Raw genomic sequence first — 27,610 nt, 5'->3', positions numbered from 1 at the left:
GGGATCTGCGTGCTGCTGCTGAGTGCTGTTGTTGCGGGCAAGGTGGGTGTAAACAGGCATTGAGAGGATAGCTAGTGTAACCGTGGGAACCGAGGGCTGCACGGGGTGGACAGGGGAGGACAACCGGGGGAGGACACATAGTAGGTCGCGCCACAACCGGGGCATGTACCTGCTGGGTTTTCCTTGAGTTCCAGTCTCACCTTATATCGACATCGGATGGTGAATGAAACCGATCCGCGTCCAGAACAGACACACTGACAGACAAAGATGGAAAGTCAAGGCAGCCGCTGTAAGATCGTGGTGGTCGGAGATACGCAATGTGGTAAAACGGCGCTCCTACATGTTTTTGCGAAGGACTGCTATCCCGAGGTAAGTGTCCTGATATATATATAGGCTATGAAGTCTTGCGTTATGAGCACGACTGTCAACACTTGAAAACAGGCAACTGGATCATTTAAGAGTGGTATGTGTACTGTAGGTCATCGCGGTTTGGGAATGAAGCAAAGATAAATGTCAAGACGGACACCAAACCAAATAGAACGGCCAGAGATTCTTTATTCTAATCATTTAACCCCAAATGTCTTGATTTAAATTATGAGCCAGAGGTGTGTACGCACCTGCGTTAGGCATTTCTCTAGAGAGAGAGAAGGAAACTGAAAGACAGGGAAATAATGTGCAGTTTTAAATATAAAATGGTCATTATTATTAGTGATTAAACAATATAGACTCATATAATGTATTTCGGAGTGTATTCGATTTCCCCTTTTCATTAATATTGTATCTGGGTGTTATTAGCAACTAGACCTATATTGTTTTAATATAGTCTATATATTTGTATGATACATTACATGTACGTAGTTGAACGTCTAACCTATGTTACGCCTATGCCATTAGCGCTTTACTAATCAAGATGCACCCTTTTTTCAGAACTATGTCCCCACCGTTTTTGAAAACTACACGGCCAGTTTTGAAATCGAAAAACAGAGGATTGAGTTGAACATGTGGGACACGTCAGGTAAGACTATTTCTGCTCTCTGCATCTATCTCCTAAAGGCTGATGACAAGTCAATCCCGCTGGCTGCTCGGCTTGGCAGTGACGACAGTCCACGTCTGCAACCGTGGGAGGGCTGCTTCAATCATTTCGGGTTTTTCAAGCAGCCATCTCTCTGCCGAATTGCTTTGACCATGCCGACTGACGACTGACTGACTGGCGTACTTTTGCTTGAGGCATCTGTTATTTATGATTGTTTTCTTTGCTGAAAATCTCCAGTGCCAGCCCTTTCTCTCAGCGCTGCACTCTGTTTGCATTCCTCTCTCTGCGGAGCGCTGCGTGTGGCTGAGCTGTTCCCATGCTCTGTCCAGGGGCCAGAAGACTGCTGGGGGGGGGGGGGGCAGGGGAGGGGCAGGGGCTGAAGGAGAATGGCCGAATGACTGACAGCCCCACAGAAATGATCTCAACCCATCCACACTGTTTCAGTTGTGTTTGACTGTGGTTACAGTTGCACTAGCTCTCAATCCACTCATATCGGTGCCAAATGGCTGCAAATAGTGTTTCTCTGGACGTTAACTGACTTATTATGCCTCTTTGTCGATAATGGGTCAGTCAGTGTTTGGTTGCAGCTATGGACCCTCTATCTGAGGGGTTTAGAATACAGATGCCCACCATGGTGGGAAAGCAATTTGGGTTTGCCCCTTTGAGACCACATCTCCAGACTTGAGAGGGGGTGATTGTGGCCCGTCTGTGTGGAATGCTATGCTCTAGTTTCAGCTCTCAGCCCAGGGCCTTCAGGCTGAAGCTGTAAGTGCAGCTTAGAGATCCACTCACTGGTCAAAACAGAAACATCTCTGGCTGCCTGACTGAGTGACTGAGAAGCCTGGGTATGTAATTGAACCCACAAGGGGAATCCCCGTCTGTTGCCATAAACATTCCTGAACGTAAAAACATCCTCACGATGGATGATGATGATGGGGGCATTGCCGTTTTACACGGTCATATAGCTGAGAGTGTTTTCTTTTGAGGGGACTTTCTGTGTGTGGGAGGGACCTGGTGTTGACCCTGAGAGTAAATCTCCTTGAGTCTGTCAGTGAGGGCTGAAGAGGTCTCTGTGGCTGGGAGGAAGGAATCAGTGGGTCAGAAGTATTCCTTATCTCCTCCATAGCTTTGGACCGGGGGGCTTCTGTAATGGTAGCAGAGTTGTGCTTCTGTCCATATCTAACCCTTTGATGATCACTGACGATGGGTGATTAGCCTTTTATCTTCAGTAAAGAGACAATAACCCCCCCTCCCTTTACTCCGTCTACCAACATGATATCACCCACCCAGTCTACCAGCCTCAAGCCTGCCTATTTACTCTTTGGTTCGTACCAAACACAGATGCTCATGTTTTCACTTCAGATGTAAATTAGTTAACGGATGTTCTCCTATGGTAAAAACACTCAAACATTTCAATACTTTTAATTACACCCTTCTCGTAACCCCCTCTTCTACCCTCTCACTCTTCCTCCCCCCTCTCCCGTGCGCTGGCAGCAGCAGTGTATTGCCAGGGACCATGTGTCTTTTCCACTCTATTTGTCTGGCTGCATGGCCACTATCTGGACCCACTATGTAATTACTGTGAAGAAGCATTTGCATATGTAGTAGACCCCCTGCTGGCCTTCATAAACTACAGCCAATGTGGCGTGTAGCGCAGGACCAGGGTCTGTAGAAAGCCTCCTGTAATCTATAACCGGTGGTAGAAATAGTACCCAATTGTCATACTTCTGTAAAAATAAGCATACCTTCATAGAAAATGACTCAAGTAAAAGTGAAAGTCACTCAGTAAAATACTACTTGAGTAAAAGTCTAAAAGTATTTTGTTTTAAATATACTTAAGTTTCAAAAGTAAATGTAATTGCTAAAAGTACATTTTTTTCTTTAGGAATGTAGTGGAGTAAAAGTAAAAGTAGTCAAAAATATAAATAGTAAAGCAAAGTACAGATACCCCCAAAAATACTTAAGTAATACTTTCAAGTATTTTTACTGAAGTACTTTACACCACTGTCTATAACCACCCAACAGCAGCTCTGTATAACAATGCACCAGGATCAGCTCAGTTGGTTTCACGCCATCTGCCATCCACCTAGTTAGTGGCGGGTAATAAGATGGAGAGGGCATTAGTAATAACATATCAGTTGAACAGAAGAGACTCCCCGTGGTCTCTGAATATCACTGATTCAATCATTATTGATTAGTCCTTGAGGTGTGTTCTGTTTCAGGAGCTGGAGTCTAGCCTCCTCATTTACACGTTTACAGCCTCTGTGGTCTGATAGGTCTCAGTGGGTTTGGTGGGACGTGTATTGCCATTAACAAGGCCACGGTGCCTATTGTTTTAGTGTGGCAGTAGACCATTGATTAGTTTAGCCTCAGTGATCTGTTGTTCTCCAGATCAGCAGGGTTTCTAGTATTCACAGGATGGAAGAAAACAGAGGTGAGGTTGATCTAATTAGGGTCATGACTGTGTCTAGGTACTATGTGTGTGTGTGTGTGTGTGTGTGTGTGTGTGTGTGTGTGTGTGTGTGTGTGTGTGTGTGTGTGTGTGTGTGTGTGTGTGTGTGTGTGTGTGTGTGTGTGTGTGTGTGTGTGTGTGTGTGTGTGTGTGAACCGGTGTCTTAGTGAATAGGATGGTTAATTTAAATAGGCATGAACAGAAACAGGGCCATTATGGCTGTCCAGAACCAGAGGGAAATTGGCAGCTGCTTTGTATTCCCCCTGCATTACGCCACGGACCATCTGGAGGGTTAAGTCAATTAGAAACTGATTGAGTGGAATGCAAATGATAATGTTTGTCTGTGTTTGTGTGTGTGTGTGTGTGTGTGTGTGTGTGTGTGTGTGTGTGTGTGTGTGTGTGTGTGTGTGTGTGTGTGTGTGTGTGTGTGTGTGTGTGTGTGTGTGTGTGTGTGTGTGTGTGTGTGTGTGTATTGTGGGAGAGGGCATAGTCTGTGTATGCATGTCTGTTTATCTGTCTTTGGCATGTGTGTATTTGTGTATCTAAATAGCCGTAGCGAGGACTGATATATAAAAAGCCAGCGATGACTGACAAACCGTTGCTCCTTGAGTTTAAATGTCACCATTCCTAACCCCATTCCGAGCTGTGATTGGCCAAGCTAACTGACACTGGGTCACAATAGGTCTGTGCACCAATCAGTGACCAGTACTGGGTGCTCACGGTCACGGGTTATGATGCTCGTCAGCCAGTCTGAGTATTCATCCAGCCAATAGTGTCATGCCCCCTGTACTGTGTCTCTTCCCAGTGTGGTGGTGCTGCACCATGGGATCTCATCCAAGTCAGGCCTGGAACATTCTCCCACTCACAGCACAGCAAGGACTGTCCCAGGGAATATCTAAGTAACTCATGACAGTCAGTCAGGCTTCTCCCACAGTCCCACACCACAGTCACATCTCTGTTTATGCTCTCTGATTGACTACGTATGATTCCTATCTTAACAGTGAAAGACTTGTCTGTTGTGGGTCAGAGAATATTCTTAGTCATACTGTAGCTTCACACATATTTTGAATGATTTCTAATTCCATTAGAGGCGTTCAACACCTCTCCAAAATATTATCCACTTGCCTACTTGACCCTCCACATGTATTATAATGATTATTTTATAACACTTTTACTCACAACAGGTGTTTCTGTAATTAGTGGGGTGATATATTTTTGATTTGAGCGATAATGACAAATAGCTTCAAACACCTTACATCACTCACACAGCCACTACACACGCACGCACGCGCACGCACGCACGCACACACACACACACACACACACACACACACACACACACACACACACACACACACACACACACACACACACACACACACACACACACACACACACACACACACACACACACACACACACACACACATTCACAGTGACTTTTCAACGTTTCTTGTGACTATGTTTTTAGCTTAAAGCCATATTCTCAGTGCAGTGCAGTGGACCATTAGGGCATCAAGAGCCCTGTATAAACAAGCTTAGTTCACAGGGCCTTCCCTGCCCTAACCCTCTCCACTTGATTCATCTTTAATAGCAACTGCATGAGCTACAAACCAAAACAGAGATGAAATAAAACCAACAGCCCCGTCTACTGTGGCTGGCTGTAGCTGGAGGTCCTTCAGAAAGCAGAAACATGAAATGAGCAGCTCGGCCCGGATTGCCATGTTGATTTACAGTTCTAGACAGAGATGACTGGGGAAGACGACCTCAGTGATGTGCTGCATCAGTCAGCCTTTAGTTTGCCCTTCCTCGTCGCGCCGTGATGCTCCTCATCCTCATACATTTTCATCTTCTCCTACCTGCACTTGTGTTTTATGATTTGGGAGTACACACTTATTGTACAAGGCTATGGTTCGTTTTTGCGTGACGTTTTAAATCTATCACAACCCTTAAATCGTAGTGAAAATGTCCCCCCCCCTCCCCGAAGTGAAATCTTTATTGTCAGTATCCTGAAAAGAGATGAGTGTATATCCTGTTCGCTGCTGTTGACTAACTCACACAACTGCACTAGTCTACACTGAGCACTTAATGCTAGACTCCTGACCTGCCTGGGGGTAGAACGGCCGAAACTTAAACCTGTTTTTATGATGATTAGCACGGAGCAGGCACACCCGCCGGTTAGGTACAGCCAGTGAGTGTACTGTGCACCTGTGTGTCTGTCTGTGTGTGTGTTTGTCTGTGAAAATGAGTGGTATGAGTGGTATGACCCTTGTTGACTCCCAGAGGAATTATTTTGATGAGAAAGGTGTTTAGATCGCGCATGGAGTCACATTTCAGATGAACTACCCATCCCCCCCCTCGCCCCAATTTATCTGTTTGAAAAGGCTCTATGATCATTTCCTCTCCCATTATTTTGCCATTGGAATGTCAAACGCTGCATTGTGTCGGTTTTTAGAACGATTGTTTCAGTGACGCACCATTATGGAGAATAGGTGTATTCCTAATGTAATAGGGAAGATGTTGCCCAATACCCAGACTATATTTAGGACATGAAAAGGTACGTCAGGACTACTTAACCCTAACATGTCATCAGAGCACTTCAAACGGAAGTAGTTAGGAGAACCCATTGTAAAAGATTCACCCTATGCAGCTGCGCTTAGCTCCGTTGTCTGAAGAACACTGCCTATATTGTTATACATATCTTAATCAACACATTGTAAAATGGTATGTTTCTTTATGTTTCAACATTCATAAAACAACCCAAAACACCAAAGACCATCACTAATAGTGTTGTATAACGCAAACAACCAAATGACCATGGATGGTGCTTCTGAACAGGAGCTGAACGTAAACACTAAACGTGCTACTGCCGGGTCTGTGCATACAGACAGACAGACAGACAGACAGACAGACAGACAGACAGACAGACAGACAGACAGACAGACAGACAGACAGACAGTGTGCATGTGGAGTTATTTCTGGACAGGGGGTGGTGATCTGGCTCTCTGTTGAGCCTCTGGCGGGGGTCGGCTCTGTGGGGGGGTTTCATCCGGCCCCTCCCTGGCCTCCCTTGCGGCTCCCCGTCCCTGGCTCCCGTTTTGGAGCACCTCATACCCACTGGAGAAGAGCCTCCACAGTGTTGCGTCTCTCTTTTACATATAGACTAGAAGTAATAGCTGTATATGTGGTAGCTTTGCAAAAATTCTGGAAACCAAAATACAGATTTTTCCAATATCCCGGTTGGAGGATTGATAGATTTCCTGCTTATTCCATACTGATTCCAGGAATAATCCAACTGGGATTTCGGGAACACCTGGGAATTTTGGGAACGTTATTGGAATCTTGCACCCACATGTACAGGATGTGGACATGTACAGTAGATATCTTATTCATAGATACCGTAGCCACCTCACCTCACACTGTTCCACTGAGTGTCTGTGACAGTGTAGCCACCCAGAGGTCCAGGCTGCAGGGCTTTATGTCTACCCAGTCAGAGTGACCCCTGGCTGGGTACACGTCTCTGACTCTCCCCCTAGAGCCCTGGGGTTCTCTTGGTCTGAGTCACTAACACTAACTGTTACACTACCGTCAGGATGTTGGAGGAGACCTGGGTGCCCGTATGCTTCAGCCAGAGAGACAACAGGACCCTAGTTTTTTTTTTAAATGAACCCCTCTCTCTCTCTCTCTCTCTCTCTCTCTCTCTCTCTCTCTCTCTCTCTCTCTCTCTCTCTCTCTCTCTCTCTCTCTCTCTCTCTCTCTCTCTCTCTCTCTCTCTCTCTCTCTCTCTCTCTCTCTCTCTCTCTCTCTCTCTCTCTCTCTCATTAGTTTGCATAGCTCTGTTCTGACCTGGAGTCAGCGACAGTGTGTAGGAGAGGAAAGGAAAGGAGGAGAGGAGCTATGAGAGGGTAGGAGCTGTGAGAGGGCCAGTCAGCCTCACTGACAGGAACACACAGCCTATAATTAAACACACAGAATATCCAATTTCAGTCTAACACACTCGCTCAGACATACGCACACACGCACTCACTCACAAACACACAGATGCGACTATGCAGGCAGGCAGGCACGCATGCAAACACACACACACGCCCGCATACATACATTGAATAATCTAAAAACACAAAGGAAACATGCATACGGTACACCCAAGGTCATGCCCCTCTCTGGGCTTATTATGTGCCATGTCCTTTCGAGTGGTATACTACACAGCCCCATGGTGAGCCCACTGCCCACCTGCCCCGGTTCCTCTCCCTGTTCCTCTGCCCTCTCACTGTCTCCCAGCTCCTTATCTAGACACATAGTGGCTTTTGGGGGATTCAATTCAGACAGATCTCTAATGACATCCTCCCCTCTGATCCGTCTGCTATCTGATGATCTCTGTGATCTCTGTATGACCGTCTGACCTTGGTCACAGACAGACAAAGGCCATATGATACGTCTCTGTCTGTACCGCCTCTCTTAAATATAACTGTAGGCTCACTGGGAGGTGCTAGACACTGAGGCTCTTACATACTTAGGTCAATACTACTTATTTTGTTATGTTTTTTTGATTGAACCTTTATTTTGACAGGGACTCATGCTGAGACCAAGGTATCATTTACAGATGAGCCTTGCATTGATAAATCAATACACATCAAAAGCACATCAATATACATTATGCACATCAATATACACTATGCACATCAATATACACTATACACATCATTATACACTATACACATCAATATACACTATGCATCATTATACACTATGCACATCAATATACACTATGCACATCAATATACACTATACACATCAATATACATTATGCACATCATTATACACTATGCACATCAATATACACTATACACATCAATATACACTATGCACATCAATATACACTATACACATCAATATACACTATGCACATCGATATACACTATACACATCATTATACACTATACACATCAATATACACTATACACATCATTATACACTATACACATCATTATACACTATACACATCAATATACACTATACACATCAATATCCTATACACATCATTATACACTATACACATCAATATACACTATGCACATCAATATACACTATGCACATCAATATACACTATACACATCAATATCCTGTACACATCAATATACACTATACACATCAATATACACTATGCACATCAATATACACTATGCACATCAATATACACTATACACATCATTATACACTATACACATCAATATCCTGTACACATCAATATACACTATACGCATCAATATACACTATACACATCAATATACACTATGCACATCAATATCCACTATGCACATCAATATATACTATGCACATCAATATACACTATGCACATCAATATACACTATACACATCATTATACACTATACACATCAATATCCTGTACACATCAATATACACTATACGCATCAATATACACTATACACATCAATATACACTATGCACATCAATATCCACTATGCACATCAATATATACTATGCACATCAATATACACTATACACATCAATATACACTATACACATCATTATACACTATACACATCATTATACACTATACACATCAATATACACTATACACATCAATATCCTATACACATCATTATACATTATACACATCAATATACACTATGCACATCAATATACACTATGCACATCAATATACACTATGCACATCAATATACACTATACACATCAATATCCTGTACACATCAATATACACTATACACATCAATATACACTATGCACATCAATATACACTATGCACATCAATATACACTATACACATCATTATACACTATACACATCAATATCCTGTACACATCAATATACACTATACGCATCAATATACACTATACACATCAATATACACTATGCACATCAATATCCACTATGCACATCAATATATACTATGCACATCAATATACACTATACACATCATTATACACTATACACATCAATATCCTGTACACATCAATATACACTATACACATCAATATACACTATGCACATTAATATACACTATACACATCAATATACACTATACACATCAATATCCTGTACACATCAATATACACTATACACATCAATATACACTATGCACATCAATATACACTATGCACATCAATATACACTATCCACATCATTATACACTATACACATCAAAATCCTGTACACATCAATATACACTATACACATCAATATACACTATACACATCATTATACACTATACACATCAATATCCTATACACATCATTATACACTATACACATAAATATCCTGTACACATCAATATACACTATACACATCAATATACACTATGCACATCAATATCCTGTACACATCAATATAATGTATACATCAATAATACACATCAATATACTGTACACATCAATATACACTATACACATCAATATACACTATACACATCAATATCCTGTACACATCAATATACACTATACACATCAATATCCTGTACACATCAATATAATGTATACATCAATAATACACATCAATATACTGTACACATCAATATACACTATACACATCATGATACACTATACACATCATTATACACTATACACATCAATATCCTGCACCCATCAATATACACTATACAGATCAATATACACTATACACATCAATATACACTATACACATCAATATACACTATACACATCAATATACTGTACACATCAATATAATGTATACATGAATAATACACATCAATATACTGTATACATCAATAATACACATAATTATACTGTACACATCAATAATACACATTATTATACTGTACACATCAATAATACACATCAATATACTGTACACGTCAATATCCTGTACATATCAATATACACTATACACATCAATATCCTGTACACATCAATATACTGTACACATCAATATAATGTATACATCAATAATACACATCAATATACTGTACACATCAATATACACTATACACATCATTATACACTATACACATCAATATACACTATACACATCAATATCCTGTACACATCAATATACACTATACACATCAATATACACTATACACATCAATATACACTATACACATCAATATCCTGTACACATCAATATACACTATACACATCAATATACACTATACACATCACTATACACTATACACATCAATATACTGTACACATCAATATGAGAGAGAGCCTAGCACTCTGGGCTCTGTGATGTGTTTTGGGCCAGGCTTGTGTTTAACCCTGAGGGAAAGATTTCCAGTCCCGTGGGAGACGTTCACTTACTCACGCATACACTGACTGTTTACAAACTGTACTTCACACACGCACTCTATCTCTTTCACAGATACTCACACACATTATTTAGACATTTGCCAGCCAAGAATACACAGCCAAAGACACAGGCCTATACACAGGAAGTGTATTCTAAGCATGCCTCTATAACTCATTGGTCTTCAGTGACCCACAGTAATGTGATCCTCTGTATGATCCTATGACTCCAGTGCCACAGTGGATGGTTGTTGATCCCAAATGGAGTCAACTTAAGGGCATAGGATTAGTCTGTTGCTTCTACACCTGCATTGCTTGCTGTTTGGGGTTTTAGGCTGGGTTTCTGTACAGCACTTTGTGACATCGGCTGATGTAAGAAGGGCTTTATAAATACATTGTATTGATTGATTGATTTGGAGTTTCTGAGTGTCATCCGATTTACTCAGACTTTCCTGAAACACTTGTTTGTTATCCTCCGCCAGCAGTGAAGGAGTGTTGATCTCCCAGGGTGGCAGGATGCAGCTCACACAGGGAACTCTGGGACACGGAGTTTCCGGGCCTGTCCCTCCGGGCGGCAAGCGTAGCGGCGGCATAACTTGTCGTGGCGACAGCTTTGATCACGGCACTTTGAACAGCACGGTGACTGGCCCTCGCCCTCACCGCCGCTTGGCTACTACCACCTCCACAGGATGAGACCCTCTCTCAGTGTAAGGGGATATGGCTGGGCCTGTCTCTTACCCCCGTGGCCCCCTAACCCGCATCCTCTCCCACTTCCCTTCCACAGCTCCCATCAGTTATGGATGACTTTATTTAAAAACAGGATCAGATGCTCTCTCTCTCCCTCTCTCTGCCTCTCTATCACTCTCTTTCTCTGCTGTCTTTGGGGGGAGTGGAAGTGTACTCAAAGGAGAGAGGGAAATTGTGCCCATCATCTCCACTCGAGCCCTCCCTAGGGACCCTACAGAGTGGGCCAAAGATAGATAGGGCTATGATAGGGATGCACTTGGATGGCTGGGAAGTGGAGAGGATGTCCGTTTCCTCTCACAAGCGGTCTTTTATGTGACCGTGATAGATGTCTGAACATTCCTATTTCAATTCCTATTTAATATCCAACAGACAGCCTTGGACGGAAATAACCCACTCTTAGTAGTATTCCAACACTCTGATGAATTTCCCTCAGCCCAGGAAAGAAAGAGATGGAAAAGAGATGACTATAAAAGGATGTGATGCATGGTGTTTTACAGGGGAAAGGGAATCTAAGGAGGTGGATTTTTGATTGTGTGTGAGAGAGAGAGAGAGAGAAGAGAGCGGGGCCTCTTCAGAGATGAATCAATTAGGCCATGGTAATCACAGAATTACAGGCCGGCTGTCTGTGAAGCAACCGAACTCTGGCCACCACCATGCCTGCAGTCTGCAGTATACTGTGAAGGACCAGGGAGGGGGCGGCCTGCCTTACAACCTGTCTCCACGGGCCCTTTGTCTAATCGGATCAACACATAATCTCTTCAGGGAGTGAAACCGGATATTCCCAGTTCTTCTCAATTATAAAATACCCTCTTTCCCTCTCCTCCCTTCCCTGTGGACCCTACTCTGCTTTCACCTGCCCCGAGCAACGACAGAGAAGTTATCTCAAGACGTGACGCGAAGCTGGGTGTTGGAAAGGGGACGTTAGAATCAGCGCGGTTGGCGTTATGACGTCTAAGTGGTGGAGGTGGGGAAACACAAAGCCTTTTGTTCTCCCGGCTGTCTTTAAATGCCCCTTGTCTGCCCAGGTAAGCCAGTTGAGAACAAGTTCTCATTTACAACTGCGACCTGGCCAAGATAAAGCAAAGCAGTGCGACAAAAACAACAACACAGAGTTACACATAAACAAACGTACGGTCATTAACACAAAAGAAAAGAAAAATAGAAAAATCTATGTACAGTGTGTGCAGATGTAGAAGAGTAGGGAGGTAGGCAATAAATAGGCCCTAGAGGTGAAAATAATTACAATTTAGCATTAATACTGGAGTGATACTGGGGTGCAAAAGAGAAAGAGGGTAAGTAATAATATGGGGATGAGGTAGTTGGTGGTGCTATTTACAGATTGTCTGTGTACAGGTACAGTGATCGGTAAGCTGCTCTGACAGCTGATGCTTAAAGTTAGAGAGGGAGATATAAGACTCCAGCTTCCGAGATTTTTGCAATTCGTTCCAGTCATTGGCAGCAGAGAACTGGAAGGAAAGGTGGCCAAAGGAAGTGTTGGCTTTAGGGATGACCAGTGCAATATACCTGCTGGAGCACGTGCTATGGGTGGGTGTTGCTAAGGTGACCAGTGAGCTGAGATAAGGCGGGGCTTTACCTAGCAAAGACTTATAGATGACCTGCAGCCAGTGGGTTTGGCGGCGGATATGTGGTGAGGGCCTGACAACGAGAGCATACAGGTCGCAGTGGTGGGTAGTATATGGGGATTTGGTGATAAAACGGATGGCACTGTGATAGACTACATCCAGTTTGCTGAGTAGAGTGTTAGGGGCTATTTTTATTTTGTAAATGACATCAGACAATACAAGCACACCTCCCCAGACCACAGACTGGGGAGGTGTGCTTGTATTGTACATAGACAATCAATCATGGATGCATATTCTGTCTAACAAAGACCTGGACCTAATAAAGTCTTAAGTACTGTATAGCAAACAGAACTCAAAGAATTGGTTACATCATAAACAAGCAATACACAGTAGTTCATTGGAAAACATTGGTTCCTCAGTTGGACACTAACTGGGGAGGAAAGACAGAGAGAGAGATGGGAGAAGTGAGAGAAAAACAGCAATAGAAGGAAGAAGATTGAAGGTTTCCGCCAGGGAGAATCATGTCATACACAGAGAGCCATAGTGAGACAAGGATAGTGGGAGAGAGTGATAGAAAGCAACACAGCTTGACTTAGTCTCTATAGAGACAGAAAAAAACATTAACACACACATATATATATATATAGAGAGAGAGAGAGATCAAACAGCAGGAGATGAAATGCAGAGAGGGAGGAGAGGAGGGATGAGAAGAGAGAGAAAGAGGAGTCCCTATCACCATATCCCCAGAGGCCCAGAGAAGACAGACAGTAATCCAGCTCTCGGCTGGCGGCCACGTACCCCTCTGTCCCCAACCTGCTCTGTCAGCGGACAGCCCTGCTTTTGAACCTGCGAGTGGGAGAGACACAGGCATTAACTCCACTACAGTAGGGCTTTGAGTCAGATCCTTGCACCGGGGCTTAGCCATCACCCTTCAAAGGCTCTATTTCCGCCAGAGAGAGAAAGAGGGAGAGAGAGAGGGAGCCAGTATAGCTTTGATCAATATCCTTGGCAAGGGGACCACAGACTGGGGAGGTTAATGGCCATTTAACCCACTGTCCACTGTCCCACCTGCACTTTGACAACCTGACGTTGCACACCGTATTTCAGACCACCCGATTCTTTATCGGTGTGTGTGTGTGTGTGTGTGTGTGTGCGTGTGTGTGTGTGTGTGTGTGTCGAACTGGGAAAAGTGCAAACACCCACAGTGTTCAAACCTTAGAACTAACGGAGGGGAAACAGACCAAGCCAGCAGAATGCTTTGTAGGACATGATGAAAGGATGTTGTTTCTAGATGCAGTATATAACGTCCTGGGTTGGCATCTAGTAGCCTGCAGTACAAGCCCCCTCTAAAGGTGTCCGGTCTGGCAAGACATAATGCTTTTCTCTCTGTGTAAGCAAGGTTTGTCGAGCATGAGGTTTGCTTGAGTGGAAGGCTATAGGCCAACCCCCCCCATTACTAAAGACTCTGGGCATCTGCAGTGAAAGCTCTAATGTCCAAGAGCCCCAATCCCCCTCTCTTTCCTCTCCTCTTCCCCCCTCCCCGTTTCCTCTTGGTTACCTCTTTGCCATCAATGCATCAGCTCCTTGGGGATACACTCTTTTTCCCGTCTCCGTCGTTCCCCTGCTCTCTCGCTCCCTCCGTCTCGTACCTCCTTTCGGGGGCAGCACAAAGAAGCCATTTGCGTCGCTGCAGGTTGCTATGCTACACAGTCAGCACAACTTGAAATGTTTTGCTGCACTTTGAAGGTGGTATTACAGGGCAAAACAGCTGCGGGTGAAAGAGAGAAAGAGAGAAAGAGAGAAAGAGAGAAAGAGAGAAAGAGAGAAAGAGAGAAAGAGAGAAAGAGAGAAATAGAGAAAGAGAGAAAGAGAGAAAGAGAGAAAGAGAGAAATAGAGAGTGGTATGTGTGAGCACATTTGTATTTTGAGTGTTTGTGTGTATGGGCTATGGCTAGTTTGATTATACTGTTTCTATGGACCCAGCACAGTATGCATCAGTCACTGTATTTGAGAAAGTGGGCGTCTGCGTGTGCGTGTGTGTGTGTGTGTGTGTGTGTGTGTGTGTGTGTGTGTGTGTGTGTGTGTGTGTGTGTGTGTGTGTGTGTGTGTGTGTGTGTGTGTGTGTGTGTGTGTGTGTGCGCGCGCGTGCGTGCGTGCGTGTGTGTGTGTGTGGTCTAGTCAGCCGGTGTTTGTTGCTGTGGACTCCCTGCCCTCTGCTCATTAGACGACTTCTGGGCAAAGGCTGCTCTTTCCCCGTCTCTTTGCTGGAAGCCATTACAATGGCCTCTTTCTCAGCTGCTTCTGCACCCAGCAAAAACCCTTTAACCGTGAGTCATGTCTCCACAAGTAACCAGACATGTCCCAGTTCAAAGAGGCGTAATCGTCCTGGTAATGGTGCAATATAGCTCTTCAACGCGCAAGTTAAATTATATACAATTATGTTTTGATACTTTTACCCAAAACAGGCATTATACTCGATGAAGTAGTTTTCTCTCGAAAACTTGTAAGAAAGTTGGACAGTGTCGCCCCTACTCACAGCAACAACAATCAAGGGTTATATCAGGATTTATTTCTCCAGCGCAGACTGACTTGTTATCAAAGTTCCTAAAACATGAACAGTATAATGACTGTATCTCATCACAATACGGTCTGATCAGGAAGTCATGGCACACGTCTCTTAGTGGCAGCAGTCCCTTGCTCACAGTTATATCCAGGGACTTAACAGAGGCTTAAATGAAGTCATAGCAGAGGCCATTAGGCCTGGATAGTGTGTGTTAGTCCGTGCCTGTATCGTACTACTATACTGTAAGTCCCTTGGGATGTTAATGGCCTTTGAGAAGGCTGGCCTCTTGGCTTCTCTGTATCCTCCACTCAGACAGAGGCTTTTCCCTTCTGCCATGCCTCTTCTTCTCTCTAATTAGTACAGTGGACATAAAGACAGCCATCCTTACTTCCTGTCGGTGGTGGCTAGTGCTAAATCAGGATAATGCTAGCGCTAGGCGTTTTGTTTGGGGTGTTTTATGCCCGTCCTTGGTATCGAGGGGCAGGTTTGCTTTGGCAGTGCCAGTCCTGAGTGGGCTCGGCCAGGTTCTGCCTGTACCCCTCCCCCCTCCTTCCCCATCCGTCTTGTCCCTCCTCCCGTCCCTGACTGGAATTCACTTGACCTTTTGTTCTATCTCACAGCCAACGGCGTGAGCCCCATCTTCATGCCTCATGTAACGGTCCTATACCTCTTTCTCTGTTCTGTCCAGTCCAACACTTTCATTACCCATCTGCAGAGCACAGCAACCCCCCCCCTCTTCTCTTCTCTGCACCATCACACCCCCCATCCCCACCGTATCTCTCGCACCTATCAAACTGTGAAAGGGGGGCGTCGCTTTTGGCAAGAGGCGCTGAGGAATTTTGTGAGTGGCAAAAACTGCATCTCTCCTCCTCCTCCTGCTGCTGCTGCTGATGATGATGATGATGGTTATGGTGATTGGCTTTTATTTGTGTCTGCTCGGGTTGTTTTACACACAGTGTACTCTTCCTCCTTCCTCGTTTTCTCCCTCCCACCTCTTCTCTCTCTCAGAGGACTTTTCTGACTTTGTAAAAGTGCTGAGGTGGCTTCTCTGTTCCTCTGAGGTTCTGTGACTAGGCCTGCCGTGCCCGTCGCCTGTCAATCATGCTGATCTGTAGGATTGACTGATTGATCCCCCAAGGATTGACTGGTTGATCCCCCCTCTCTCATCCCTCTGCTCTTTGCCCTAGCTTCAGCCCAGTGTGAAAGTCATTAAGTATTTTTGTTGCCCTCTCCTCCTCTCCCCTCACACACTCCTTCCCTCTCTCCTCTCCCCTCACTCCCTCCCTCCCTCCCTCTCTCCTCTCCCCTCAAACACTCTCTCCCTCTCTCCTCTCCCCTCAAACACTCTCTCCCTCTCTCCTCTCCCCTCACACACTCCCTCCCTCTCTCCTCTCCCCTCACACACTCCCTCCCTCTCTCCTCTCCCCTCACACTCCTTCCCTCTCTCCTCTACCCTCACACACTCATTCCCTCTCTCCTCTTCCCTCACACACTCCTTCCCTCTCTCCTCTCCCCTCACACTCCCTCCCTCTCTCCTCTCCCCTCACACACTCCCTCCCTCTCTCCTCTCCCCTCACACACTCCCTCCCTCTCTCCTCTCACCTCACACTCCCTCCCTCTCTCCTCTCCCCTCACACACTCCCTCCCTCTCTCCTCTCCCCTCACACACTCCCTCCCTCTCTCCTCTCCCCTCACACTCCCTCCCTCTCTCCTCTACCCTCACACACTCCTTCCCTCTCTCCTCTCCCCTCACACACTCCCTCCCTCTCTCCTCTCCCCTCACACACTCCCTCCCTCTCTCCTCTCCCCTCACGCTCCCTCCCTCTCTCCTCTCACACGCTCCCTCCCTCTCTCCTCTCCCCTAACACACTCCCTCTCTCCTTTCCCCTCACACACTCCCTCTCTCCTCTCCCCCCACACACTCCTTCCCTCTCTCCTCTCCCCTCACACACTCCTTCCCTCTCTCCTCTCCCCTCACACACTCCTTCCCTCTCTCCTCTCCCCTCACACACTCCCTACCTCTCTCCTCTCCCCTCACACACTCCCTCCGTCTCTCCTTTCCCCTCACACACTCCCTCCCTCTCTCCTCTCCCCTCACACTCCCTCCCTCTCTCCTCTCCTCTAACACAGTCCCTCCCTCTCTCCTCTGCCCTCACTCCCTCTCTCTCTCCTCACTGCAGGCCTGTTGTGATGTGATACATACTAAAGATCACCTTTGGCATTACAATAGCTTGTGACCAATCAGGGCCCTGCATTGTTTGATACACTGCTGTGTGGTGGACCTGCTGTCCATGTGATAGTTTCCTAATGACTGACTTCCTGCTGCTGGGAGGACTGCTTCTTTTCTGAGATACAATCCCCGGCTCTGTCTGGGACCCCACTGTTTTGTATTTGAGATGTCACTCTGTTCTGTGTTACTCTGTTGCTCTGTTGAACAGCAGGACGGGAGAAACAGGAAGAGTGAGCTCTGGCTGCAGAAGCTAAACGAACGAACGTCTAACAAACTTTTCAATGGCTATATGAAAAAGAAGACATTTGCGAAAGCTTCCTTCCGGTGCACTCGTAATCTCAAGCGTGCAAAGGCCAAACCTCGCACATGCACATTCTCTCTCGCTGAAGGGTAGCAGCCTTTGACCCTTTAGGACAGGGGGCCTGTTGCATTGTCCGGTGAGGGGATGGCTCAGGTCAGGGCAGGGCGGCTAGCTGAATGTTTAGGGTTATGCACCGCGTGCAGCCATTGTGCAGGCCTCATTCCACCACAAACAAAGAGAACATAGCACTGCTAAAACAGGCGCAACTACCATTGTGTCCAGCCCAATTCACTGGCACAGAAAGCCTGTACAGCTTCAACAGCCTACCATGGCATTATGTGAGGCCATGTACAGTAACAATGTCTACATCACTCTACTCTACATGCCAGACATCAGGTACAGGCTGTTTGTATAGGCTTCTACTGCTCTAACTTGGTGACATTTCAGTTGACATTTCAGGTTAAAATCTAGTCTACGTCTTTATTCTCCCCTGTTTTATATTCTCTCTCTCTCTCGCCAGTCCGTCTCCTAACAAAAGCAATAGCAGAGTCAGATTCCTCGTGTCCATTCCAACAAGTTTATGTCGCCATGCTCTAGAGGGATGTAGGCTTGTGTTGCCTATATCTCAGGGGAGGCAGGAAGGAACCCACAGCCACATCCCCAGCAAGGATCCCTCGGAGCCCAGGGAGTTTTACAAGCCTCCTAATGAGAGCAGTAGGGGAATGGAGAGAGGCGAGAGAGGGGGAATGAGAGAGAGGGGGAATGGGGAGAGGAGAGAGGGGGAATGGAGAGGGGAGAGAGGGGGAATGGAGAGGGGAGAGAGGGGGACGGGAGAGAGGAGAGAAAGGGAATGGAGAGAGGGAATGGGAGAGAGGAGAGAGGGGGAATGGAGAGAGAGGAGAGAGGGGGAATGAGAGAGAAGAGAGGGGGAAAGAGAGAGGGGGAATGGAGAGAGAGGAGAGAGGGGGAATGGAGAGGGGAGAGAGGGGGAATGGAGAGAGGAGAGAAAGGGAATGGAGAGAGGGAATGGGAATGGGAGAGAGGAGAGAGGAGAGAGGGGGAATGGAGAGAGAGGAGAGAGGGGGAATGGAGAGAGAGGAGAGAGGGGGAAAGGAGTGGTTGCTGTTCTGCTGTGGTGCCACTCTGCCCCCAAAACGGATAAAGGAACAGAAAAGAGAGAGAGAGAGTGAATAGTGAGATGTGTATATGGACAAGATTGAGTTCCAAGAGGAGAAGTAGAGTGTCTGTTTGTGTGTGTGTGTGTGTGTGTGTGTGTGTGTGTGTGTGTGTGTGTGTGTGTGTGTGTGTGTGTGTGTGTGTGTGTGTGTGTGTGTGTGTGTGTGTGTGTGTGTGTGTGTGTGTGTGTGTGTGCGTGCGTGCGTGCGAGAGAGAGAGAGAAATCTCAGGAGCGACAGAGAAAGTGAGAGCGAGAAAGCGCTTTGCCCTTTGTACCAGCGACCATTGTCATTTGGGATAGGGATGTAGTATGTGGAAAGGGATCTAGCTCCTCTGCCAGCTACAGTTCATGTGTGTGTGTGCTTATCACAATGCCCCTCCCTACCCCCTACCGCCTCTTAAACTGGGGAAGGGGGAGGGTCACAGATTAAGGACACTCTCCCATCTGCCCACAGCTGTTTAAATCAACAGGTGTTTGAGTGTGTGTGCTGTGAAGCTGTGATACTCCCTGCTGGAATGGTTAAGTGTACAGTATGTTAATGCCCATTTGTTAAACAGCTTCGTCCTCCAGGGTGTACAGAGGCTGCCAAGCGTTCACATTCTATTAGAATCATCTGGGTTGAATGAGGTAAAGGGACCTTACGTAAAGTGTCTAGTGTACTGACTGGGACTAACTGTATGTGTGTCTGTGTGTCCGCAGGTTCCTCGTATTATGACAACGTGCGGCCGTTGGCCTATCCTGACTCAGACGCTGTGCTCATCTGCTTTGACATCAGTCGCCCAGAGACTCTGGACAGTGTTCTGAAGAAGGTCAGTATCTTCCTCTTCCTCCTTTCCCTCACCTTCCTCCTCCAACCCTCCCCCTTCCTCTTCCTCCTCCTCCTCCTCCTCCTCACAACCAGGGTATGTAAACAACATGCCCTGCCATTAGAGAACGTTCTCTATTAACCTTCTCATCCAAACTGTTCTGCCTCCCCTTCTCATATAGAGTTCCCATGCTATCTATAGCCAGCACACATTCTATAGCCAGCACACAATATAATTAATGTCACGATGGGGGTAAGAGCTACCCCCCTTTATCCCCATGAAACAAGCAGGGCTACTTGACCCCTTGACCCCTATTGGAATGAGAGGTCAGACTGGAGAATGAGAGGAGGCCTTGGAGCCCGGTTGGGGTGGGATTTGAAGTGGAGCTCCAGCAATGGCAGATTAGCTATGCAACAACCAATCAAAGAGCAGCTGTTTAATGAGATGGAGTAGTTATGTGAATCTGGGCATTTATGGGACTTTCATAATAAATGAGAAACCAGGACAGATGCTGAGAGTTAATGTTTTTACGGTGGCTTTTGGGTGTGATATGTTGATACTGGGCTTGGGAGGGGAACCAGACAGAGTGTGGTACGGTGTGGAGGTGGGTTGGTGACGTGGTCATGGGAATGTTTTACAGCTATTCTCATGAGAGAGTTTGTGTGCGTCGGTAAATGTGTTACATTACACATATAAAGCAGTCATGTGCGTGTGTGTGCGTGTGTGTGTGTGTGTGTGTGTGTGTTTGTGTGTGTGTGTGTGTTTGTGTCATGTTAACCAGTCTCACTGGCCCTCAGCGGTCTCTCAGTAGTCCTCCATCTTGAGGCCATGTGTGGTGCGTCTCTTTGAAGGTCTCCTCCATAGCTCAGGACCTTGTAGAAGACATTCCCACGGCGGCTCTGTTGACGTGTTTCGTGGTCTGAGGGGGGCTGGTAAAACACGCCCCACCTACAGGCTCTGTAGAGCTGACCCACACGACACCTTGGTTCTACCCACCCGTCTCAGAGTTCCGCGCCCCCGTCTGTCGACATGGCTTTTGGTTTTCCCATGAATCCCTTGGTAGGGGGTGGCCATGACCCCCTGACCCCTAGCTGTCGCTCTGGTAATTTTTAAAACCTGCGGCGAATGGAAACCTGTTGCCCAATCACCGTCCCAAATTAGACTCTTGACCTCTGTGACCTTGCCTGTCACCAAGGTCATCAGATGACAGGAGCGGGAGGGGATTGAGAATGGGGGTGCAACGTGATTGGATGGTATAGAAGAGATGGGGGTGGAGCATGGGGGGGGGGGTCAAAGGTTGTTTAACTCTTGACGGATGGCTGCACACCCCTGCATTCTGCATGTGGCTCCTGGTTGAATTCAGACATGGTGGATGTTTTGGGGGGGGGTGTTATTTGGTATTTGTGTGGCAGAAGGGAGGCAGAATTTATTTTCCAGCTGAAGCCTGAACGATGACATTTAATGTGTCAGGCTGTTGTTTCAACTGGACTGCACAGGGCTTTCTGTTCTGTCCTCTACCTAAAATACCTCTATTGACTCAAGCCAGCGTGTAGAAAGAAATTAAATTAATCTCATGCCGTTGTATTATATCACACAGAAATCTCTCTCCTCCATTTCTATTGGATTAGTAAGTCTTATCCAAACCACTCAATTGGCAAAGAGAATTTAGAGCACCGATTTAATGGGGGAGCTCATTGAAACAGTTTCCCTATTATTGTGAAATGATAGATTCCTCTGAGGTCTAATCATAGATCTGCGTATTCATCTAACTGCGTGGAGCTATATTGGGAGACTCGCACAAATACACGGGGAACAGAACAGAAGTCTCACAGGAAGACCACGGAAGCAAAGTCATTCATTTACATTCATTTAGACTAATGAGATAACCTAATGTCTATTACAGAGAGATTTAGGTGAGACAAAGAAACGGTTCATCCTCTTTGCTGAACAGGGGCCAGGGTCAACTCTATTCCTCTATGAGCTAAGTGGCCTGGGTAGAGTCCTGGGGGTCGCAGGTCAGGGTAGTTTGGCCCAGAGAATGTAAAGGTCCTCCGTGTGGAGTCATTCCACTGTTTTCATAGGAATGTCCTGCTGGTGAGGTGACCTGACTGATGAGCGCTGCTGGCTATTTACTGATGCTCTGTCTGTCTGTCTTGTCTGTCTTGTCTGTCTTGTCTGTCTGTCTGTCTGTCTGTCTGTCTGTCTGTCTGTCTGTCTGTCTGTCTGTCTGTCTGTCTGTCTGTCTGTCTGTCTGTCTGTCTGTCTGTGTCTGTCTGTCTGTCCCCGACCCGGATCAAATACTGACCTCGGTCCAATTGAGGTGTGCTTGAGTTGGCTTGGAATTTGCACTTTTGGAACTAATCCATTGGTTTCATAATTTTAACGGGAAAAAAACAAAATAAATTAGAGCTCTAGTATTTGACATGTACAGTATTTGTATTAGGTTTGAACTGTCTGTCTACCTCGCTCTTTCTGTTTATTTGTTAACCTCTGCCTGTCTGTATGTCTGTCTGTCTGTCTGTCTGTCTCTCTCTGTATGTGTCCTTGTTAACATGCTCCTGCCTGTGTGCCCATCCCACAGTGGCAGGGGGAGACCCAGGAGTTCTGTCCCAATGCCAAGGTGGTTCTGGTGGGTTGTAAGCTGGACATGAGGACAGACGTGAGCACCCTGAGAGAGCTGTCCAAGCAACGCCTCATCCCCATCACACACGAACAGGTGAGCAGACGAAGAGCAGTTCGGAAAGGATGGAGGGATGAAGAAATGAAAGAGTGAGAGAAAAACATAGCAGGAAGGAGACGGGTCTTTAAAAAAAAGAGAAAGAGAAGCCAATTGAGTTATAATGAGACACGCACGGGAGAAGAGAGAGACAGAGCCGACCCATTGTCAAACTGGCTTTAACCCATAACCCAGCGTTGATGTAGCCATCCACAGTTGCTATATCAACACGCAAACATACATTATGTACATATTACCCTATACATAGAAACACACTGAAGCAGACATTTTGCAGAGGTTGGCGTTCTGACTCTAATATGCTGACAGCGATGTGGAGGTTGGTTATTGTAAAGGGGGTGGCAGGGTGGGGGGTGGGTATGTATAGGATTTATGTCTCAGGAGTCGAGACATATTTTACCCTGAGATTAAATATTCATGCAGATTTAGGGATTTTGAAAAGGTGGAATAAATAGAACTTTGATAAACAAGGCCTTTTATCGCACGCTACCACATCCTGTTAGCCAGGGACATGGTAATGATGGAGCGAACGCTACCACATCCTGTTAGCCAGGGACATGGTAATGATGGAGCGAACGCTACCACATCCTGTTAGCCAGGGACATGGTAATGATGGAGCGAACGCTACCACATCCTGTTAGCCAGGGACATGGTAATGATGGAGCGAACGCTACCACATCCTGTTAGCCAGGGACATGGTAATGATGGAGGGAAAAAGGGAGGAGGTGATAAACTGGTCAGTAAATCTGTGAAATAGTCTTTTTACGTGTTTCTTTGTTGATGCTCTCCCATGTCTGACATACACAGAGTGGACGGGCTGTGGGGCTGTTTCACCCCCCATACACACAGGGAACCGAGACCCTTTTCCATGACTGGCTGTGGACTGGCTCTTAACTGGCTGTGGGCTGGCTGTGGCTGGCTGTGATCTGGCTGTGGGCTGGCTGTGGGCTGGCTGTGGGCTGGCTGCAGGCTGGCTGTGGGCTGGCAGTGGCTGACTGTGAACTGGCTGTGAACTGGCTGTGGGCTGGCTGCGGGCTGGCTGTGGGCTGGCTGTGGCTGACTGAACTGGCTATGGGCTGGCTGCAGGCTGGCTGCAGGCTGGCTGTGGCTGGCTGCGAACTGGCTGCGGGCTGGCTGTGGGCGGCTGTGAACTGGCTGTGGGCTGGCTGTGGGCTGGCTGTGGCTGGCTGTGGGCTGGCTGTGGCTGGCTGTGGGGGCAACAACCAGATCCAGATCCCCCCAAAAAGCAACAGGAAAGAAACAAAGCATGTCAATAAAATAGACAAACCAAAGATAGAGTGGAATACCATTAAGCTCATGGACAATGTTTCAGAGGCTCATGTTAGGGCTATTGTGTTTTTGTTCTACGTCATACTCTATTTCTGTCTGAGGCAGCTACTCTACTGTACTGTTCTGACCTGTCTATAATTGCCAGGGAATCTGTCACATACAGTACAAGCGCCAGGCAGGCTCCCAACAACCAACTTTTGCTGATCTAATCCAATATCCCCCAGCTTGTTATCCTGTTGTTGATCTCAAATTGAATTCCGGTAGCAGAGTTGAGGAGTCACAGGCGAGGTGACCACAGGGTGAACTCTACACATTACACACTAATCTGGCCACGATCTGATAAAGCTTTGCTGCTTGTCAGGCCCATCTCTCCCTCTCCCTTCGTTTCTCTCAACCTTCCTCAATTCCCCCTCTCTCTCTCTCTCGCTCTCTCTCTCCCTTCCTTAATCTCTCTCCCTCCCTTAATCTCTCGCCTATCGCTCTTTCTCGCTCTCTCTCTCCCTTCCTTAATGTCCCTCCCTCTCAATATCTCTCTCTCCTTCCTCACTACCTCCCTTCTCTAAATCGGTGCTTTCACCTAATAGAGACTTTTCCTGTGACTGTGTGACTGTGTAAGGAAGGAGCCTTGATAAAATCACACCAGGCCTGTGGTTCTGAAAGGCCCCATCTGTGTGTGAGTCCGTATAATTCCCAGAGAGGGCCATTGGAGATGTATTGTACTGCCTTCTCATCTGGTACTGCATTAGTGCCGGGCTGTCCCCGTACGACTTTGGGTGTGAAGACAAACCAACGTAAAACAGGGAAACAGACTTAATCCGGACTAGGCATAATCTAATGCAGAATAAGGAGAGATAGCCAGAAATGAGAGGGCAAATACAGTACCATAGAATTATAAACTGAAGCCTCACCCGTTCAATGTATCCTTTCAGTCAGTGAGCTTTGCTAACACTGGGCCTGGGGGGAAGCAGGCAGCACACAGTGCCAGGCAGGCTTTGGACAGCGAGTTAGTTTCTCCTCTCTAGTCTCCAATACATATACATGTACCAGACAGTGGGAGGAAAACTCTGGCCCAATGAGCTCTCTGTGGTGGGCTTTCTGCTCAGTTTAAACAGCAACACCAGAACTTGGCAGGAGAAAGAGGAGAGAGAGGGTGAGAGCCATAGAGAGAGAGCGAGAGAGAGACAGAGAGAGAGCGAGAGAGACCGAGCGAGAGCCATAGAGAGAGAGAGCAAGAGAGAGACAGAGAGATAGAGAGAGAGAGATAGAGCGAGAGGGAGACAGAGCGAGAGAGAGACAGAGCGATAGAGAGAGAGAGAGACCAAGAGAGAGACGGAGAGAGCGAAAGAGAGCAAGAGAGTCCGAGAGACAGAGAGAGAGTCATGGATTATTCATTAGATGTAGGGCAGGTTCAACTGTCTGCATTGTAGACATTATGTTTAGACCAGCAGCATCTCTGTATTTTGTATTTTTTTGTATTTATTATGGATTCCCATTAGCGGTGGCCAAGGCTACTCTTCCTGGGGTCCAGCAACATTAAGGCAGTTTATACAATTTTAAAAACATTACAATACATTCACAGATTTCACAACACGCTGTGTGCCCTCAGGCCGCTACTCCACCACTACCACATATCTACAGTACCAAATCCATCTGTGGCTCCTGCTTGTATCTCACTACAGTAATGTGAGATCATTGGTGCTAGGTTATGGCACATTAACTGTCATGGTACCTCAATAAGAACAGTAGATACTATTCACAACAGCAGGATGTTGTTGATGAGATGATGTTCTTGATGTTGTTGATGATGATGTTCTTGATGTTGTTGATGATGATGATGTTCTTGATGTTGTTGTTGATGATGATGTTCTTGATGTTGTTGATGATGATGTTCTTGATGTTGTTGTTGATGATGATGTTCTTGATGTTGTTGATGATGATGTTCTTGATGTTGTTGATGTTGTTGTTGTTGATGATGATGATGTTGTTGATGTTGTTGTTGATGATGATGTTGATGTTGATGTTCTTGATATTGTTGTTGATGATGATGTTCTTGACATTGTTGATGATGATGTTCTTCATGTTGTTGAAGATGATGATGGTCTCTAACCCCCTCCCTCCTCTCCTCCCTCCCCTCAGGGTAGTGGGTTGGCCCGTCAGATAGGTGCGGTAGCGTACGTGGAGTGCACCTCCAAGGTGTCGGAGAACAGCGTACGGGACGTGTTCCACATCACCACGCTGGCTTCTGTGCGGCGGCCACACAAGCCTCAGCTGAAACGCAGCAGCTCCCGCCGGGGCCTCAAACGGGTGTCCCAGCTGCCCCTGCCCCCCCTGCCCGGTCGGACTGATACCCTGGATCCTGCCCCTGTCATGCAGAAGGACCGGGCCAAGAGCTGTGTGCTCATGTAGAGACCCACCGAGACAAATATATATATATATATATATATATATATATATATATATATATATATATATATATATATATAGTACAGTATGATACACAGAAATATATGACAGAAAGAGGAACTCTATTTATTGGTTTTGTTTTGTTCAATTTTATTTTTTAAAGAAATCCTCTAATATTCTCGTTTTGCACTGCTGAGGAACAAGGACAAAAAAAGAAAAAATATGCTTTTGTGTGTGTTTGCGAATCTTTTTGGAGCTGTTTACATTTTTTGGGGGGGGGGCTGATGGACTGTGAAGTGGACTGGTTCTCGAGACGAAGTCTCAGGGTGGAGAGAGGAGAGGAGGGAAATAGGAAGTGCTGCATGGTCCTGGGGTAGGGTTTGTGGAGTGCACTGACTGGGGGATCAATCCTTAACACAAGGACGGCACAACAGCCATCTTTACTGGATGGCTGGAGGAGAACACTTTCATTCTGTGGAGAAGGTAGTGGAGGAGTTGAATCAGGAAGATGGAACAAGAAACCTCTCAGTGGACAATGGACATGGTTGCTGTTGCTATGCTATATTGTGTTGATACTTCCTGTTGCCATATATGAGAATAGAAACGTGTACAAAAAAAATGCTGAAAAGGGACGCTTATTGAGTGGGTAAATGATGGGAGTAGGTCAGACAGACGGAAATACAGTAGTCAGTTTGACATTGCTTTTGTAACCAGACAGAGTTAACAACATGAAGAATGTGTGGAGTTTTCCTCAGATCATTCGAACCACAAGTGCTTTCTAGAAAAAAGTCACTTTACATATCTGTTTCCGTAATAATTTAACACTGTTCAATGCGTCAACTCAGATCATGTCAACTTGATTCACTGAAGCTATTGCTGTTGTCGTTATGTTAAGATGTTACTTTGTGGGAAATATAGCGGTAAAATGTTAGGGCTATTTTACTGTATTTTCACATACTCTAAAAGTCTCAAATAAAGCAACAGCTTGACTGTAGAGAGACGAGA

At 46.0% G+C, this 27,610-nt stretch overlaps 1 protein-coding gene across 1 annotated transcript; it reads left to right on the top strand.

Annotated features, from left to right (window-relative positions):
- Window positions 1-16: 16 nt before the first annotated feature.
- On the top strand, window positions 17-27,610 carry LOC139579029 (rho-related GTP-binding protein RhoN-like). The gene is made up of 5 exons (XM_071407244.1): window positions 17-369; window positions 928-1,015; window positions 20,072-20,181; window positions 22,760-22,894; window positions 26,339-27,610. The coding sequence occupies exons 1-5, from the start codon at window positions 268-270 to the stop codon at window positions 26,606-26,608; spliced, it is 705 nt and encodes a 234-aa protein (XP_071263345.1). The 5' UTR covers window positions 17-267; the 3' UTR covers window positions 26,609-27,610.

This window comes from Salvelinus alpinus, chromosome 1 (genome assembly GCF_045679555.1).
Source record: "Salvelinus alpinus chromosome 1, SLU_Salpinus.1, whole genome shotgun sequence".
Taxonomy (NCBI): Eukaryota; Metazoa; Chordata; class Actinopteri; order Salmoniformes; family Salmonidae; genus Salvelinus; species Salvelinus alpinus.
This window is presented reverse-complemented; position numbering and strand designations above follow the sequence as displayed.

Bases quoted from the DNA above. Each gene is read 5' to 3' on its own strand.
- LOC139579029 (XM_071407244.1), top strand. From the start codon at position 268: ATGGAAAGTCAAGGCAGCCGCTGTAAGATCGTGGTGGTCGGAGATACG. The intron at 370-927 runs GTAAGTGTCCTG...CCCTTTTTTCAG, and splicing joins CGAAGGACTGCTATCCCGAG to AACTATGTCCCCACCGTTTT. The intron at 20,182-22,759 runs GTCAGTATCTTC...CCCATCCCACAG, and splicing joins TGGACAGTGTTCTGAAGAAG to TGGCAGGGGGAGACCCAGGA.